Here is an 18,926-nt window from a genome sequence, read left to right on the forward strand (position 1 = left end):
CCTCAACTGTACAGTTAAACAGATTTTTTAAATATGGCAATTTTCTTTACACTTGTATCAAGATCTAAAAAAAATGCTGCTGGAACTGAAATTTGAGCCCAGAAAATATATTTGCTGCAAATTTGTGTGGGAAAGGAATCTGGTGTCTTGTCTTAATCTCTGACGGATGAGACACACACAGCGCAGTTTGGCATGACTCGTGGCTCAGAGGTCAGTTGTCTCCACGTGCCCTTCCTGCAGCGTGAGTCTCACGTATAAGCACTGTAATTTCAACGTATGTGACTGTGATTGTAGTTTCCTGGTAACTTCAGGTTGAATCATTAAGAAACATTAACAAATCTGCAGCAAAAACTAATTTCCAAAGCCATTCAGTTTTCCATAATAGAGACTGAGGGCAGTTAGTCTCAGAAAAATTTCAGTCCTGGCTCTGAGTGACGGAAATTGCAAAGAACAACAACAACAAAATGTTACGACTGCTAAACCACTAAACTGCTGTGGTAGGGCGAGTCCAGACATTCACCTTCTGTTTCTGACAGAAATTAATAACTGATGATGGTTAAGGCTATGAGAGCAAATAAAGTTAACTGCTGACTCTCAAAAACAAAATACGGAGGTTCAATTATACATGATAGATTGAAATATTTTTCACAAAGCAGCTGCTGAGGAATAACACAGTGAATAAACCATAGGCTTCAAGTGCCTTTAAAGTTTATAAGCCTTGTAAATTTTACAAACTATCCTCTTTTCTGCTCTAGCTCCACACATATTTTTACCACCCTCAGTTCTAGTACATCTTCACAGATTCTACTTCAGGTTGTACTGAATTGATGTTTTCTTAAGTTATTTGAAAATATTATCTTTTCAAGTTGTTCCATGGAGACCATTTATAGAGGCAAACTGTCACTTAAAAGTCAGCACTGATTCCTCCAGTAAACAACTGGCAACACCTGTCAACCTATCAAGAACCAAGGGAAACCACTCAGAATCACCCGCCCCCTTTTTTGCCTGTTTTTAGTGACTACTGATGTTCGCAAAACCCTCAACTGTTTTAGCAATGGTTCTTGGCAAAAGATCTTAAACAAGTTTACTTTCTCTGGACACTCATTCATTGTAGTCAAACATGACTTAATTAAGCCAGCAATAAACAGCCTGTCTTAATTAGCTAACAAATGAGTCATTCAGAACCTTACTTAGGTTTTAGCCACATTTTATTTTTATTTTTTGAAGAAACTCTGTTGTGATGAGATATTGTGTTTTTTAAATAATTTTTAAAATTTTATCTATTTATTTTTGGCCACACCACACTGCATGCGGGATCCCAGCTCCCTGACCCGGGACTGAACCCAAGCCGCCTGTGGTGGAAGCCTGGAGTCCCAGGCACTGGGCCACCAGGGAAGTCTCAAGATACTGTTTTAAAGTTCCTAATTTTTCTGATTTTTGCATTCCTGTGACCTGGGGATATTGCAACAAAGTCAGTATGGAAATGTTGACATATACTGTATTCTTTCAGCACAGCTACAGTATCACTGCATAAAAAGTACAATGTTTTACCATCTCATTTGACAACAAAATCCACACTTAACTGTGCCTTTATAGTTTGACATTCAGTCTATTTTTCCTTTCCCCTCTCTTGTTTTGCCATGATAGATATGCCATGGTTAAAAAAACCAAATGGCAGCAATGTGGATACACCTCGAGAATGTTGTATTCAGTGAGATAAGTCAGATAAGACAAATACTGTGCGATATCACTCATATGTAGACTCTAAAACACAACCCACATGAACGCATATGCAAACCAGAAACAGACGCACGGATGCAGAAAACGAACTAGTGGCGACCTAAGGAGAGAGGGAAGCGGCTGGGGCAGATGAGGGGTAGGAGATTAAGAGATACAAACTGTTTTGTACAAAGTAGGTAAGGACATATTGTATAGCGCAGGGGAATTGTAGCCATTATCTTATAGTAGCTTTTAGTGGTATGTAAGCTATAGAAATTGAATCACAATGTTGTATACCTGAAAGTTACATGATGCTGTACACCAACTAGACTTCAACAACAACAAAATGTTGTGGAATACAGCAATACATGTAGCACTCAAAACCTGTCAAGCTTTAAAACAGAACCACTGCGATCTGTAGTGTGCCAAGCTGCACGGGAAAGCAACGAGTGTTAAAACAGTCTCTGCTGCAACCCTGCCATGAGGGCACCATAGGTGCCGTGGCCAGTACGTGACTGAACAGGCAGGGCCGTGCCAGAAACCTTATCTGTGGACACTGAAATCTGAATTCCATACACTTCTCATGTTTTCTGAAATTTTACTCCTTCTTTGATATTTTCCAACTATTTTAATGACTAAAAACTATACTCAGGCGGTGAGCAGATCTGGCCCATGGGTTCTAAGTCTGCTAACCTCTGCTCTTGGGTGTAGCCTAAGAGAGCAAGGCCATTGTCTGCTGTGCTGAATACATTTGTGGTTAAATAGTCAAATCACAAAATCATGCTTTATCCTGGAGGAGAAGGAAATGGATACAAATCACTGGGAAATGTTTTTTTATCAGACTGTTAATACTTACTACATTATATGAACTGAAATTGAGTTGAAAAAGCCTAGCTATTATAATATCTAAAAACAACTGACATGCATTTGTTCATCTAAGAGCTTTGTAACTTCACAAAGTCATGGTCAAATTCAATAATAAAAAGTTATTTTCAAATCTTTAAATGTTCTGTTGATCTAACATATGCAATAATTTTGATGATTATATAAAAATAGTAATTGAAAATTTTTTATTTCTAGGCAATAAAATGTACTGATTCATACTTAAGATCAAATTTTAGCCCCACCATTATTCCTACCAGATATATGATTATGGCAAGTTAATACCTACTATGGAGAATTCTTGTGACGACTAAATAGGTAATACAAGTAAAGTGCTTACAACAATTCTGAGTATACTAAGAAAGTCAAAATTCAGTTAAAAAAAATTACTGTAGATTGGGCTCAGTATCATGACATTATAATGATGTATTCTTGACTTTTAAAAAACCCAAAATAGTTCAGCTATCTTATTACTCTGTAAAAATGTAGGCTATCACTACTTAAGAGTATGAGTAAAGTAGAAAGTGATAGGTTTCCTTACCTGACATGTCTGCCGAGTCACCTACAATGGAAAAGCAGCAGAGAAACAATGATCCAGAAACAGCATCAACACCATACGCAAAACTTAAAAAACCCAACCACCAGAAGGTAATTTTAAATGGTTTAAATAGTTGTGTCATATATAAAATTACGTAAAATTGAGTTATACTGTAAGTGAAGCCACTAATTTCAATTATATATGCATATTAGTATTATATGCATATGACCTTTCAATCTTTAGATCAGTATTTTCTTTAGTGAGTTACATGAAATTATAAAAACACTTAAAATAGTACTGATATGGTTTAAAATTGATATGAGTTTATTTTGGTTTACAAATGCCCTGCTAATAGATCCTTCGGGCTTTCATGTAGCACTACTTGAAGGGAAGAATCAGATCTAAATCACCTGAAAGAAATGATGGTAAAAGCTGGCATGTAACTCAAGGAAAGGAAGGCTCTTAATTCAGGCCACAAACGAACCCCTTTCTTATTTTTTTAACTAAACATTTTCTGAGTAAAAGACTGCCAAAAAAGAAAATATGAAATTCATTGTATTTACAGTAGAAATATTTATTAATCAAAATTTTAGAGTCAATAATCTTTAGCAAGAAAGAAAGCAGAAAAATTTAGAAACCTTTTTTAGATAGACGATTGTTCTCTGCTTTATTAGAACTTTATGTCCCTGTGTGCTTCAGTTGTGTCCAACTCTGTATGACCCCATGGACTACTGCAGCCTGCCAGGCTCCTCTGTCCATGAGATTTTCCAGGCAAGGATACTGGAGTGGGTTGCCATTTCCTTCTGCAGGGGATCTTCCCAACCCAGGGACTGAACCCACGTCTCTTACGTCTCCTGCATTGGCAGGCGGGTTCTTTACCACTAGCGCCACCTGGGAAGCCTATGAAATTATTGTTTCAAGGACATATTGATAATGTAGATGTAGTGTCCTGACCTGGAATATGAGAGAAAAGGCAATAATGTACTTGACTTTGCTGAGAAGACCAGTCAGGATATACCACTTTTAGATTTGAACATGCTCTGATGACAACTAAATGATGACAGTACTTGAAACTATGTCACATGAAGAATGGTTTAAAACTGAGGGTTTTGGTTTTGGAAAACAGGCTTATCCTGGAATGTCTGTGGGCCTGGGGCAAAATAAAGAGTACAGATAAAGACCTAACCATCACAGGTCTAAATATCTAGGTGCCCCCAAATGAGGACCGGTGAACTACAATGAAAGAGAAACAGATTTCTGTTCTATATGAGGAAGCATTTTACAACAGAGCTTCCTAAGGAGAGGTTAGGAACACTTACATATAATAATATTCCTTCAGGCCCATAATAGATAATTGTTTTTCCTAAAGTCATAAAGTCAGAGAAACATTAATTGATAAAAGTAAAATTACGCAAAGGACACATTCTCCAATGGTTTCTTAGGTCAATTTACAAAGGCAATAGAAATAAAAAGCAAAAATAAACAAATGGGATCTAAGGAAATTTAGAAGCTTCTGCACAGCAAAGGAAACCATAAATAAAATGAAAAGACAACCTACAGATTGGAAGAAAATATCTGCAAATAATTTGACCAACAGGGCTTAATTTCCAAAATATACGAACAGCTCATAGAACTGAATAACAAAAAACAAACAACCCAATCAAAAATTGGAAGAAAACCTAAACAGACATTTCTCCAAAGAAGACATACTATTCAATATCACAAATTATTAGAGAAATGCAAACCAATCACTTGATACAGGTCAGAATGGCTATCATCAGAAAGCCTACAATTTTTTGCGAGGGTGTGGAGAAAATCGAACCTTTCTACACTGTTAGTACGTATGCACGTGTTAGTCCCTCAGTCGTGTCTGACTCTGCGACCCCATGGACTGGAGCCCGCAAGACTCCTCTGTCCATGGATTCTCCAGGCAAGAATACTGGGGTGGGCTGCCATTTCCTCCTCCAGGGGACAGTGTTGCTAGGAATGTGAATTGGTGTAGCCACTATGGCAAACCATGCAATTCCTCAAGAAACTAAGAACAGAGCTGCCATATGCTCTGGCAACCCCACTTCTGGGCATATATCCAGAGAAACTCGACTTTGAAAGGACACGTGCATCCTAACGCTCACAGCAGCACTGTTTACAAGAGCCAAGCCATGGAAGCAACCTAGACGTCCATCAGCAGGAAGCGGTTAGAGAAGATGTGGTACATATGCACACGATGGAATAGTACTCAGCCATAAGAAAGAATGCAACAATGCCATCTGCAGCAACACGGATGGATCTGGAGATGAGCATACTAAGCGAAGCAAGTCAAAAAGAGAAAGCAAATCCCGTATGACATCACATACAGTGCAATCTAAAACAGGACACAAAGCAGCTCACTAATAAACAGAAGTAGACTCACAGACAAGGGAAAGGACACGGCGAGGGAGAGACCGAAGCTTGGGGTTAGCGGATACAAACTACCATATATAAAACAGATGAACACCACGGTCTTACTACATACCGCAGGGAACTCTATTCAATTTTCTGTGATGACCCGTAACAGAAAAGAACTGAACTACCTGCCGTACATCAGCATCTAACACATCATGTATCAACTGTACATCAACAGGATGTAAATAACTAATAAATCCAAAGCTTAGAATATTGTGTGTGTAACAGGCTAAGAACTGACCTACTTTCTTTTTAAAAGGAGAAAATTTTTACAGAACGGAAGAAAGGTCTTTGTGGCATAACTCTAGAACTAATAGATAACAGAGAACAAGTTTCTAACTGATCATATTAAAGCATAAATTATCTTATTCAAGAAGGAAAAAATGCCTGGAAAGTTGCCTTAGCCATTGAGGCTCACTGAAATCCAATAAACCCAATGATTTTGATCATTTTTACAAACTATACAAGGGTTGTGAAGATCTCACTGATCAGGTAGGTCTGTACGTAGCAGTCACAGTGATCAATTACTGGTAGATTTGTCCTAAAGAGACTTGCCACCTGCTCATCATTTTGCTTGTGGAGTTACGACTTTTGTCAAAGTTTTCTAGAGAGTTGAAAGAAAATAGCAAGACAGGGGATTTCAAAACCAGGTGGCAAATACGATCACCGCCAGAGGAAAGGGCAGAAGGGCTCACCGGCAGCACAGGCTCGGCTTCTCCGCTTTCCAGGGTGTCCCCTGCTGAGGCAGAGGCTCTGCCCGCTCACCAGTCACTTCTCAGCTCCTCTTACTTACCACTCCCGCCTCAGACTCTTCCTTCCTGCTTTACGTGCTATTAAATACAAACTTTCTGCTGCTCATAAATTTCTGCTAAAGGATTAAATCCAACTATTTCAACCACTATAAAATACAATGCTCTTCATTCTGAACTGTCTGAACCAATACAGATAAACAAAGTGAAAAAAAAGTGCCTGGAAGCAAATAATATGGTAAAACTGGACGTGCGCTTCATGTATAAATGCGTTTCAAACAATACACAAAAATGTTTTAGTCTTTTCCCCTAGGATACTGAATTAATTTAAAGAAGACAATTACTTAATACTATTTCTTTTTAAAATACAGAAACATACCTACTTGGCCAGTTGCCACTATGTTGATGAATTTGGGGTGCTGATTTACAGTGAGGCACAGAATATCATCATTATGTTCCTGATAAAAACTCTGAGTCCCTATAAAAAAAGAATTTGAAAATTAAATTTGAAAACGTAAAACGTGAAATAGTCAAATGCACTTTACTCGGAGTAATAAACTGCTGTGTTCAACTTCCTTGCTTATTTAACATATATTTTTTGAGCATAGTATATATCCTGCATCCTAAGGATGTAAACGTGACTGACAAATCCTTAAAGTAGCGAACCCTGAGAGGCATAACCATGTAAAACCAGGCTGGAGACATCAAGTGCCACAAGAGAGTTAAAGATCAAAGCGCTGTGCAAATACGCAGTGATCCGTTCTTCTTACGCACAGATGGCACTCCTGAACTGACAACAGACTCTGGAAACGTGAATGTGGCTGGGGCACATGTTTCAGGAAGAGGAATGCTTGAAGCAAAGATACAAAGGCAGGGAAGCCGTGGGTATGCACACAGATGGCTCGTTTGGCTGAAATACAGGGTAACAAAAAGGAAAAGTGAGAAATACCGTTGGACAGGCAAGTTTGAACTAGAATTACAGAGGATTTTGAAAACAAGCCTATTATTAAATTTTATATTTATTCTGTAGTCAGTGGGAGGGTACTGAAAAAATTCTGATCAAAGAAGTAATCTGGTTCATCTTGTGGCAGCGACAGTGGAGAGGCCCTGGCAGACCGTGGCTGTGCAGGAGGCAAGGAAGGGAGGCTCCTGCAAGCCAAACAGAGAGGCGGGGATGAGGCCAGGCTGGCAGACTGGGCCCAGGCTACGGAGCACTGTCGACACTAGGTCCTCCCAAGAGCAAAACGAAACCAAAGGAAAACATTTTAAAATAACGTTTAATATATCTAACATTGCTTTTGAACTTCTTCTCAAAGTAAAATGTGCTTCATATTTCCCAGGGCTGAGTTCAGTTAAAGGAACAAACAAATAATTATATATGCTACTGACTAAATCAATAGATTAATTAACACATCAGGACTTCTTGGACTATACACACAGCAATGTACCTGCAGAACGGAGAGAAGCCACTGGGGCAGGGGCTTGGTCATCTCTCTACCCCGGCTCTCTGCTGCTGCTGCTAAGTCACTTCAGTCATGTCCGACTCTGTGCGACCCCATAGATGGCAGCCCACCAGGCTCCGCTGTCCCTGGGATTCTCCAGGCAAGAACACTGGAGTGGGTTGCCATTGCCTTCTCCAATGCATGAAAGTGAAAAGTGAAAGTGAAGTCGCTCAGTCGTGTCCGCTCTTAGTGACCCCATGGACTGCAGCCTACCAGGCTCCTCCATCCATGGGATTTTTCCAGGCAAGAGTACTGGAGTGGGGTGCCATTGCCTTCTCCGATCCTGGCTCTCTAGATCCCATCATTAGGAAGCTGAGTAACTAAAAACCAGGAAACTGAAGCAAACTACAGGTATAAATATGCAAGTGTGTTTACTCTCCCATCCTTATGTAGTGTGTCTTTTCTTATCTTCTATATTCTCTGTGAAGGATAAATGAAGCCTCAAAGAGGATTTTCTATTAATAAGAGATATTTTGTAATGACCTAAAGTATTGAATAGAAAATTACCATTGATTTGTATAATCTTGATGAATCTTTTTCTTAAGGAAACTAAAACAGATATACCATATTAATGATTAATACTGACCAGGGGTAGGGGATTATGACTCACATAATCCATTCTATCTAATTAGAGTGAAGCTACCAGAGGGAAAAAAAAGCCAGAAATGTTTGTACTAGATAAACTGTATCTTCAATGCAAACAGTGACAGACTATTTTGTTGGGCTCAAAATCACTGCAAATGGCGACTACAGCCATGAAATTAAAAGATGCTTCCTCCTTGGAAAAAAAGCTATGACAAACCTAGGTACTGTATTTAAAAGCAGAGACATCACTTTGCTGACAAAGGTCTGTCTAGTCAAGGCTATGGTTTTTCCAGTAGTCACGTATGGATGTAAGAGTTGGAACATAAAGAAAGCTGAGCGCCAAAGAATTGATGCTTTTGAACTGTGGTGTTGCAGACGACTCTTGAGAGTCCTTTGGACTGCAAGGAGGTCAAACCAGTCCATCCTAAGGGAGATCAGTCCTGAAAATTGACTGGGAGGACCGATGCTGAGGGTGAAACTCCAATACTTTGGCCACCGATGCAAAGAGCTGACTCATTTCAAAAGACTCTGATGCTGGGAAAGATTGAAGGCGGGAGGAGAAGGGGACGACAGAGGATGAGATGGTTGGATGGCATCACTGACTCAATGGACATGGGTTTGAGCAAGCCCCAGGAGATGGTGAAGGACAGGGAAGCCTGGCGTGCTGCAGTCCGTGGGGGTCACAAAGAGTCGGACACGACTGAGCAACTGAACAACATTCTGACTTTATGAAGTTTATAACTTTACGTAATAAAGCAATTCAAAATTAATAAAGAGTATTACTAGTAGGATTATCACATCCTCGGTCATCAAATGATGCTTAGAGAACTTTTTCAACAATACAATCAGTTAAATAGACGTCAAGAAATATTTTCCCATCTCTTGGATCTAACAGACATCATCAGTCAAGTCACAGGCAAGCAGCTTTCTTAGTTAACCTTTTTGGCTTTCCAAGCCCTCAGCAGGAACACTGCCACTCCATCGCCAGTCCCTAGCTATCACTCACCCAACATGTTCCTTTCAATCACTAACTGTCAGAGACAACCACTTGCGAGGAAACAGAATAAAGTTATCAATGTTTCTGCTGTGAAACATGCTTTCAACACACAGTCATCCTTCACTTCTAATCGAGATCTATAAGCACTTTGCATTATGAAGTCCTTTTCTGCTGTGCTATACTCTCAAGATTGTAAATTCCTTAAAATATTACTAGGAAGTTCTACAGTATGAAATATTCATATTCAAGATTCATGTATTTTAATTATTTATATTTTTAACAGAGTTTTAAGATGCTAAGTCAGAGAAGGCAATGGCAACCCACTCCAGTACTCTTGCCTGGAAAATCCCATGGACGGAGGAGCCTGCTAGGCTGCAGTCCATGGGGTCACTAAGAGTCAGGCACGACAGAGCGACTTCACTTTCCCTTTTCACTTTCATGCATTGGAGAAGCAAACGGCAACCCACTCCAGTGTTCTTGCCTGGAGAATCCCAGGGACGGGGGAGCCTGGTGGGCTGCCGTCTATGGGGTCGCACAGAATCGGACACGACTGAAGCGACTTAGCAACAGCACCAGCAAGATGCTAAATAAAAAATATTCAATTGTAAAAAGAGGGGAATGGAGAATTAGGGTTTCCTACCTGTAGCAACATTGTGAAGAATTCCAACAGATGCGGTGTGATAAATTATATCATCACCATCATTTAAATAGTGAACATTATTCCTGCAGTCTCTGCCTCGATAGCCAAAAACAAGCTCCAACACAAGGTCCTAAAACAATGATAAAACCATTACACATTTGCTCATGTCTAAATGTTCACCATTATTTTGTTGCATATAGTACTGGTGGTCTTCAAACTGGAGGATGCATTTTTGATTTATAAATTTCAAACACAAAACTAAGCTAGATGTGCCTCTCGAAGCTTTTTTGAGCAGCTGAAACACACATTCCATACTTTTCTACATAAATCTATAAAAATGAAAAGGGAAGCATACTGTCATCTGACTCCAAGAATTTTAGTTCTTAAGATTTTGTGTGTTAAACACCGAAATACTTTGTGTCCAAAAGAAAAATATATCGATTTGTGTTAACTGTTAGTCAAAAATATTTGATCTGTATATATAACTGAAGATAAATTAGGTCCAAGTGATATGCTTCCAAGGATCCAAAGAGTTTATCAGCTTCATGTACTAAGCATGCCGTCTCTGATAACTCAGGCTAAAGATACTTCTGTGACTCCAAGTGCCCATTTTCACTGACCCTGTGAGGCTGAGTGGGGCAGGAGGTACAACAATCACCCTCCCACAGCCTTACACCTTGCTTTTGACCTCACAGAGCAGTCTGCTTAAGGACTTCCCTGTAGCTCAAATAGTAAAGAATCTGCCTGCGATGCAGGAGACCAGGGTTTGATCCTTGGGTCGGGAAGATCCTAAGAATTCCAAGAACAGAGAAGTCTGGCAGGCTACAGTTCGTGGGGTTGCAGAGTCAAACACGACTGAGTGACTAACACACACCCAGCAGTCTGTTTGTTATTGCTGATACTGGGATTATGAAATTATGAAATGTGGAAGAACTTTTCTCTTTTGCTCAATTATTGTGGAAAGTTTCTTTGCTTGGAAGCAGGGCTGTTATTAAACTCTACAGTGAATATATCATGGGGTAAAAGCTCCTGATTTAGTATAAATATTAAATCCTTAACTTATAAGTTCAAACCACTAAGTACAGGACACTCTAAGGTGACTATGCTTCTTTAAGCCATAGATCATTCCATACATTTACATTTAGAAGTTCTCTGAGATATGGTTCAATTCAGTGTATTATTCATAGAAAACTAAAATACTAAAAAAAAAAAAAAAAAGGGAACAGAGGATGTCAATCCAAGCTCAGACTTGACAGTTAGGCAATCAATTTTTACAACTGAACAAAAAAGAACACTCAACACACTTATTTTCATAAAGAATAATGGTAAGATCTGGGTGTTCTACAAACAGGAAACAGAATAAGCCCTGGACACATTCTAAGGTGCAAGTTAACACCGGGGGTGGATTTTCCTCACCTCTATGGGCCTCTTTTTCTTGCCAACGTTGTTGGTCTGGAGTTTTTCTGGTTGTGGCGGGGCCCTGCTCACCGGAGGCCTGAAACAGAGAAGCGGGAGAGAGGAGGGGAAGCATCACCCGGCGTCCTCACCCAGCTCCTCTCAGCCCTCCAGAGAGCAATGTCTCTGACACTCCACCCCAAGAGTGAACCCCATCTGTGTTTCTCACTAGACTCCATCCTCTATATCTTGGCATCTTCTAAGGCAACAAGGTAGAAAGAAAATGTCAGAACTTCTGTTCACTTTTCTTTTAATTTCTTTGATGTATGTTCCATAAATGCAACTAATACAACAGCATAAGAACAGATTGGTGATAAAAATATACAAATGTTAGTTTTACAAACTCAAAAGCTTCTTGACGGGGTGCGTTACCAACAACAGCCTAGATTACTGCTCTAACGTAGCTATCTCAGTATCTTGCACATGGCAAGTACTCAATATATTCTTCTTGAATTTTGAAAATATTTCTATAAACTTTCCATACTGTTGGCGATGTAAATCACATCTGAGTTCAAAAGTGTGCTCATCACTGGGTCCTCTGTGCCCTTTATCTTCTCCTCTGAAGTTCCTAGTGTGTTTATGGCAACACAGTCAGTTAGGCACACAAGACATTTTACGGCGACTCTGTAAAAGGTTATTACTATTGCCTCCAATTCCTCTTCCCTCGTTTTCACTATTTGCTTCATATTTTGCAAACTTACACAGTAGCTCTCAAATCTATTCCTCTCCCTCTGTTTCCACCACTAAGTTCAGAATCTATTTATAATGTGTCATTAGGTATATGGAGCTCCCATTCTCAGCTATTTAAATGTGGCAACTCTTCCATAAAGAAAGCCTTTTGTTTATTGTTTTTTTTAAACCCACATCATTTAGTTTAAACTCAGATAGTCATTATTCAAATGTTTAATAAGCTGAACAGTGAATCTTAATCAGTCATATATCAACTCACCCTTCAAATTTTAATATTAATTGAGTAACAACTAAATCAGAAAATGATACAACTTTCCAGTCAAGAAAACTCTAACATTTCTGAATAAATTCATAAAATGAAAGGCATAACAATATATTTGCATCTTCAAAGTGATTTTCAAGGTACACACCTATAAAAAGTAAATAAAGTGTTATGTCTTGAACATGTGATATAAATGTGTATTTTCATACACATGTGAAGCAGTATGTAGAAGTATATAACCATGACTGATGACGTACAAGTTTTGCACTTGCAACACTATATGAAGGGCTCTTCACATTATCACAAAGATTTTTGATTCCAAACCTTTTTCATATACTTTTAAAATGTCTATACGTAATAAATATAATTAACTTTATATTATATAGTATTTTAAAATCTTTCTGCTAAAATCATTTTAAAGAATGGGAGCAGCCTTGCCTTCTCCTCCAAGTTCTTGACCTTTATTCAGTGTTATTGTCTGACAGCTTTAATAAGTATGTAATTTTTATCTCTAAATCCTGTATAACAATTAAGCATATTTTAATTTTTGTAAAGATAATTTATATAGGATATATTATTGCTTAAAATTATACAACTTGGAAAATTACACAAGTCAAATGGATTAAGTTTTAGTAAGGCAGTTACTTATATGTTATGAATCCAATTATTAAAGTGAAAAAGTCACGTCCGACTTTTGTGACTCCATGGACTGTAACCCACCAGGTATGACTGCAATTACTAAGATATAGTCATTTCAGGGATAGTAATTTCAAAGGAGAAAAACATGGAAAGCTGTGAACAGAGGTAAAGAACATAGCTCATTAATGGTAAATATCAAAGATAATAAAAAGACAACATCAGGCCTCATGGACTAGAGCAAAGAGAGAGGGTTACCTGGAGCCTCTTTCCAGCAGCAGATAAAAAAGGGAAAAGATTACAACACAAATCTGAATTTAAAATAGTAGTAAAATATGTCCTGTAATAAAATACTTTTACACATTTAACCCAGATAAACTATATGGTATATAGTAAAGGCCTATTGTTTTTATTTATTGCTGTATATAAAAAAAAGGCTTAAATTATTCCATTAATGGCAGGGAAATCAGAAGAAAAAAGATGAAATGGAAAAGAATTCAACATGTTCTATGTTGTATATAGCTTGCCACTCTTATTTTCCACAGTGCAAACTGAATTTCAAATAAAATATGGAAGCTTATTTAATGTTTATTAACGTAAAAGGCTGGTAGCACTGCACTGCTATTAAGGACTGTCTAAGGAACTGAACCTCCCCCTCCTCTGACCCCAGAGGGATTCCCAGTCAGCCAATGTAACCAAGCATGCAGAGGGAGTCTTGAGACCATGTGGTATTTGGGACTGTTCCAACAAAGGAGGTAACTATAAAAAAATTCCCCACAGCAACATAATGGCTGAACAGAACTGGAAGGATCATAGCTGTTAATCTCATCCCCCCTCCCAATGAAACCAGAATTCTCTTACATGTCTAGAACATCCCTTCACAACCCTGATGACAAGTGGGCATTTACTAAACCCTGCATGAACAACTGCTTGTAAGACGGCAATTATCTCTCCACTTAGTTTTCTTTTTTTTTGGAAATGCAGTGATTCCAAAAACGATGAATTATCCTTTATGTGAAGCGGCCACCCAACTTTCCTTTACCCTGTGTTTCTTTTTTTTTTTTTTTTTTTTAACCCTGTGTTTCTTTCTAGTTCACTGTAAATTGTCAAGGTCCCTTTAAAATGCAGAGCTCAGTCCTGAAGAAGCTATTCCAGGTCTGATGCTAGGTCTGAATGTTTTACTTCCGATAAAATAGTGTAAGATTATGCAGGCCTTTTCAAGAAGTCACATCACACTCCAGACTCATATCTTTGCACACATCACCTCCTACTTAAAACAGAGTGAATTCCTGCTGCCTGCCAAATTAACTAAGGAGTACCTAACATTTGAAGTTCTGCACAATCTTTCTCAATTACTTGTTCATCTTATCTGTCAGCATTTTCCTGCTGGCGCCTTTTTTAACTTCCAAAACAGACGAGGCTTTCCCATACTGTCCTGTTTCAGAAACTGTCTGAAGACACTTTTATTTGACTAAAGGCAGCTATCAAACGACCCCAAAGAGTCCTTTCTGGCACATATAATTTTATTAAATGTGTAAATATCACTATTGCCCTATGTTAATGTTTTGAAATTAATGAATATATTAAACAAGTATGACATGAAACTAACAGCTTTGCTATCAACTGGAAAAGTTTTCACAGATAAATATGTGTGATTACTGTTTTTACAAGTCTTGAAATTTAAGGAAAAACTAAAACTATTAGAGTACAGGCGTTTCTGAAAAGTCATCTGTAAAAACACTGATTATAAGGAAGACCCTTACAACAACACTTACATATTGTATCTTCAAATGCAACTCTTTTGTAGGATTTGTGCTCTTTCATTTTCTAATTCTTTCTCAGCAAAACTAGTGCAGTGTTTTATAAGGAAAAAAATCAGTACCTTAAAATACCACAAAGACCAAACAGAAGAATAAATTTTTGAGTAAAATATTCTCTTAAATAAAATAACTTACCTTACTACTCCCTGCCTTCAAAAGAAGCAAGAGAAAAAAGTAAGGAGATGAACAGATATGAAAATTGATTATGAATAAAATATATCAGTTTAGTAGACAGAATAAAGGTAACATGTCAATAAAATTCTAAGGAAATACAATAATGCCTAAATTTTATGTCATGTTCTGATTTATTAAAAAAATTGGAAATTTGATTGACAAGTAACTACTTTAAATACATTAAGACTTGTCATAAAAATACTTAAACAGAAAAAGAAAAACATAAAATTATTAATGTCATTTAGGAAAAAAGAATCCACAAAAAAATCAACTAAATAAAGTCAAATTGTCATCAGAAATATTTTCCTTTTAAGTAGATATTTGACAAACATTTGTTTTGTTTATAAAATGTTTTGTATTTGATGATGATGTATTTTATTTAAAACGGAAGACAATTATGTATACAGACCATTTAACCTCTTCACAAAAGTTCAAAGTTGATGAAAAAAAAAACTTCATTTTCATCTCCTTTGATTCTTGCATTTGATGAAAATGAAGACTCATAACTGTGAATCACACTAACGACTTTTCTGCCTTGGCATTTTCAGGAGAATTTAGTAGAACTAAATTATAAAATAATTTGAGAACAAAATGTAAAATAAATAAAAAATAATTTTGAGAATACAAGTTAACAGCAAAGATTACAATTATGACAGTGTCAACCATTCTTTGTGAGCAGTAAAATATTTCTGTCAGAACTTGGGTCACTTCCACAATGAAGGAGGAAATTTAAGTGTTTTACCATGAGGGATGGTCTACAGATTAAAATTAGGTCATATTTTCTGACATACTCCATTTATCTGCTAAATGATAATATTTTCTTTAAAAATCAATATAATAAATGAAAAATAATAATGAGAATATCTAGAGTTTCTTCTTCCCTATATTACATTTTTTATTATGTGAGATATAATTTCTTTTAGGGAATATTAAGTACTATACTGAAAATATTCTAATTATGAACATCCACATTTGCATACTGAGTACATCATGAGAAACGCTGGACTGGAAGAAACACAATTTGGAATCAAGATTGCCGGGAGAAATATCAATAACCTCAGATATGCAGATGACACCACCCTTATGGCAGAAAGTGAAGAGGAACTTAAAAGCCTCTTGATGAAAGTGAAAGAGGAGAGTGAAAAAGTGGGCTTAAAGCTCAACATTCAGAAAACTAAGATCATGGCATCCGGTCCCATCACTTTATGGGAAATAAATGGGGAAACAGTGGAAACAGTGTTAGACTTTATTTTTGGGGGCTCCAAAAATCACTGCAGATGGTGACTGCAGCCATGAAATTAAAAGACGCTTACTCCTTGGAAGGAAAGTTATGACCAACCTAGATAGCATGTTCAAAAGCAGAGACACCACTTTGCCAACAAAGGTTTGTCTAGTCAAGGCTATGGTTTTTCCTGCGGTCATGTGTGGATGTGAGAGTTGGACTGTGAAGAAGGCTGAGCGCCAAAGAATTGATGCTTTTGAAGTGTGGCAAAACTGAACTGATGGCTCTAATTAATAAATATACAGGTAGTATTTATTACTCTGTGGATATTTAATTTCAGTACTAAAAGAAAAAGCTCTTAGGGAGTTCCCTGGAGTCCAGTCGTTAGGACTCAGCACCTTTACTGCTGTGGTCCTGGGTTCAATTCCTGGTTGGGGAACAAAGGTCTCGCAAGTAGTGTGACATGGCCTAAACTACAGTAAAAAAAAAAAATTTTTTAAAGGAAGTCTGTCAGTATTAACCAGATATCTCCTTAGGTTACTTTGTATTTTAGTCCAAGAAAGGGGTAGTGGAGAATTACTACCTAAATTCTTTATATACATTACTTCATTTCATGAAATACTCCATAAACTGTGGATTATAATATTTATTTTACCTCTGAGGAAATTGAGGCTCAGAGAGAATGAAAAGTTTCTCAAGGTCAACAACTGGCAAATAATAAAAATGAGTATTTTAACCCATTTGCATGCTAAGTTGCTTCAGTTGTATCCAACTCCGTGTGACCCCATGGACTGCAGCCTACCATCTCCTCTGTCCATGGGATTCTCCAGGCCAGAATACTGGAGTGGTTGCCACGCCTTCCTCCAGGCAATCTTCCTGACCCAGGGACTGACCCTGTGTCTGCCTGCATTGGCAGGTGGGTTCTTTACCATTGGCACCACGTGGGATCTTATTCCAAAAACTATGCCCTTTGACCTGTCTTCAGAGTCGTCACCTCAACCTTGAATACCGTACAAGTATTTAGATCATGGTATGTTCAGCATTAAAAAAAAAAACATACCTCTAGTTTAATATTCTGCCCCTTCTTATGCCTTTATGGCTTCCCTGATAGCTCAGTCGGTAAAGAATCCACCTGCAATGCAGGAGACCAGGGTTCAATCCCTGGGTCAGGAAGATCCCCTGGAGAAGGAAATGGCAACCCACTGCAGTAATCCTGCCTGGAAAATCCCATGGACAGAGGATCCTGATGGGCTACAGTCCATGGGGCCACAAAGAGTCAGATACAACTTACACCACAAACAGATCATCACTGTTCACCCCCGTTTTAAGTGACTCTATGCAGTTTACTGATCCATATGCCTCTTCACTGTTTTCTATCTTCTCTAATGATTTTAAAAGCATCAGGCTCACAATTTTTCTCTTGATCTGTCATTACACTAAGATACTTTATTAAATGAAGTTCTCTTTCCTCATAAGACTGCAGTGCACATAGCCTTATTTTGATTTGCCAATTCTTGACAAAGACCAATAATTCCCAGAGACAAGCTATACTTCAACTTGCCTTTTTGGAAAAAATTTAAAATAATGACTTTCTATCCTTGATCAAATGCACATGGATAAAAAGGCCTTTTCAAAACGTAAGCATCTCTCTGGTTCATGTGCGTCCTAAAACATACTAGGTATTAGATTCAGTTTGTATTATTTCTTGAAACCCTACCACATATATTTATAAAAGTTAGCAAGTAAGATTCCTTTAATCATACAGACTTTATATATAGCATCATTCCCTAAGCTACTTGCAAAGGACAGCGTCATTACCAAAAAGTATTTCAGGACAAACATGCTTTCTAAGAGAAGCTGGGGCTGTAACATGCAAGAGCACCACCAATACTTATTTTCTACAAAAAATTCATTCAGTTAAACAATTCAATTTCTAATACTGATAACTTTTTCTTCATCTAGTTTTAAACTTGATTGTTACCTCTCATCAGTTGAGGGTTCTTTTTGTTGTAAATGAGGCTTGATTCCAAACATTGGGCGAATATTTGTTGATAAGGCTCTGATGGTGTAACTGATTTCATTCTCCCTTGTGACATCACTGTCATAGCCTAACATCAAAATATAAGAATTATTCTCTACGTTATAGCTGAGGATCTCAATTATGATCTTAAAAATCAGATACAAGGACATTAAACAATATGAAATAAGTTAAATACATCGTGTTATAGTCAAATTATGAAATAACAAACAGCCAGTAAAAATGATGTAGAAGAATATTTAGTGATAAAGAATGCTGATTAAGTGATAATAGCAAGCTACAAAAAAAAAACCCTCAATATGATGCCATTTTTGTAAAAAAAAAAAAAAAAGATAATTTATATAAATACACATACCCCTATGGGTAACATCCCAAATGTTAACAGAAGTTACCTCTCTGAGTGTTCAAATTATGGATGCTGTGTTCATTTTTTTATTGCAAAATGTACTTTCTAACTTTTCTACAATGAGTGGGTATTACTAGTATAATAGGAAAAACACAGAATTATTTTAAAGGATGAGGTTCAATACTATAAATTTATTTTAGTAGTGCTTCTTTAAAGTATGATTATCACA

The 18,926-nt window shown here is 37.4% G+C and overlaps 1 protein-coding gene across 18 annotated transcripts in view; it reads right to left on the reverse strand.

The window, feature by feature from the left end:
* EML5 (EMAP like 5) overlaps positions 1-18,926 on the reverse strand; it is a 160,965-nt gene that overhangs the window by 23,879 nt on the left and 118,160 nt on the right. For 9 of the 18 annotated variants that reach the window (XM_070797984.1, XM_070797983.1, XM_070797981.1 and 6 more), the window contains exons 27-31: positions 18,295-18,421; positions 11,471-11,549; positions 10,055-10,184; positions 6,710-6,808; positions 3,143-3,163 (exon numbers count right to left, since the gene is read on the reverse strand). In XM_070797984.1, the coding sequence (XP_070654085.1) occupies positions 3,143-3,163; positions 6,710-6,808; positions 10,055-10,184; positions 11,471-11,549; positions 18,295-18,421 (456 nt within the window). The remainder of the gene's footprint in view (positions 1-3,142; positions 3,164-6,709; positions 6,809-10,054; positions 10,185-11,470; positions 11,550-18,294; positions 18,422-18,926) is intronic. The other 9 variants (XR_011569047.1, XR_011569046.1, XM_070797986.1 and 6 more) reach the window with 3 other exon arrangements.

Source organism: Bos indicus, chromosome 10 (genome assembly GCF_029378745.1).
Source record: "Bos indicus isolate NIAB-ARS_2022 breed Sahiwal x Tharparkar chromosome 10, NIAB-ARS_B.indTharparkar_mat_pri_1.0, whole genome shotgun sequence".
In the NCBI taxonomy this organism is placed as follows: domain Eukaryota; kingdom Metazoa; phylum Chordata; class Mammalia; order Artiodactyla; family Bovidae; genus Bos; species Bos indicus.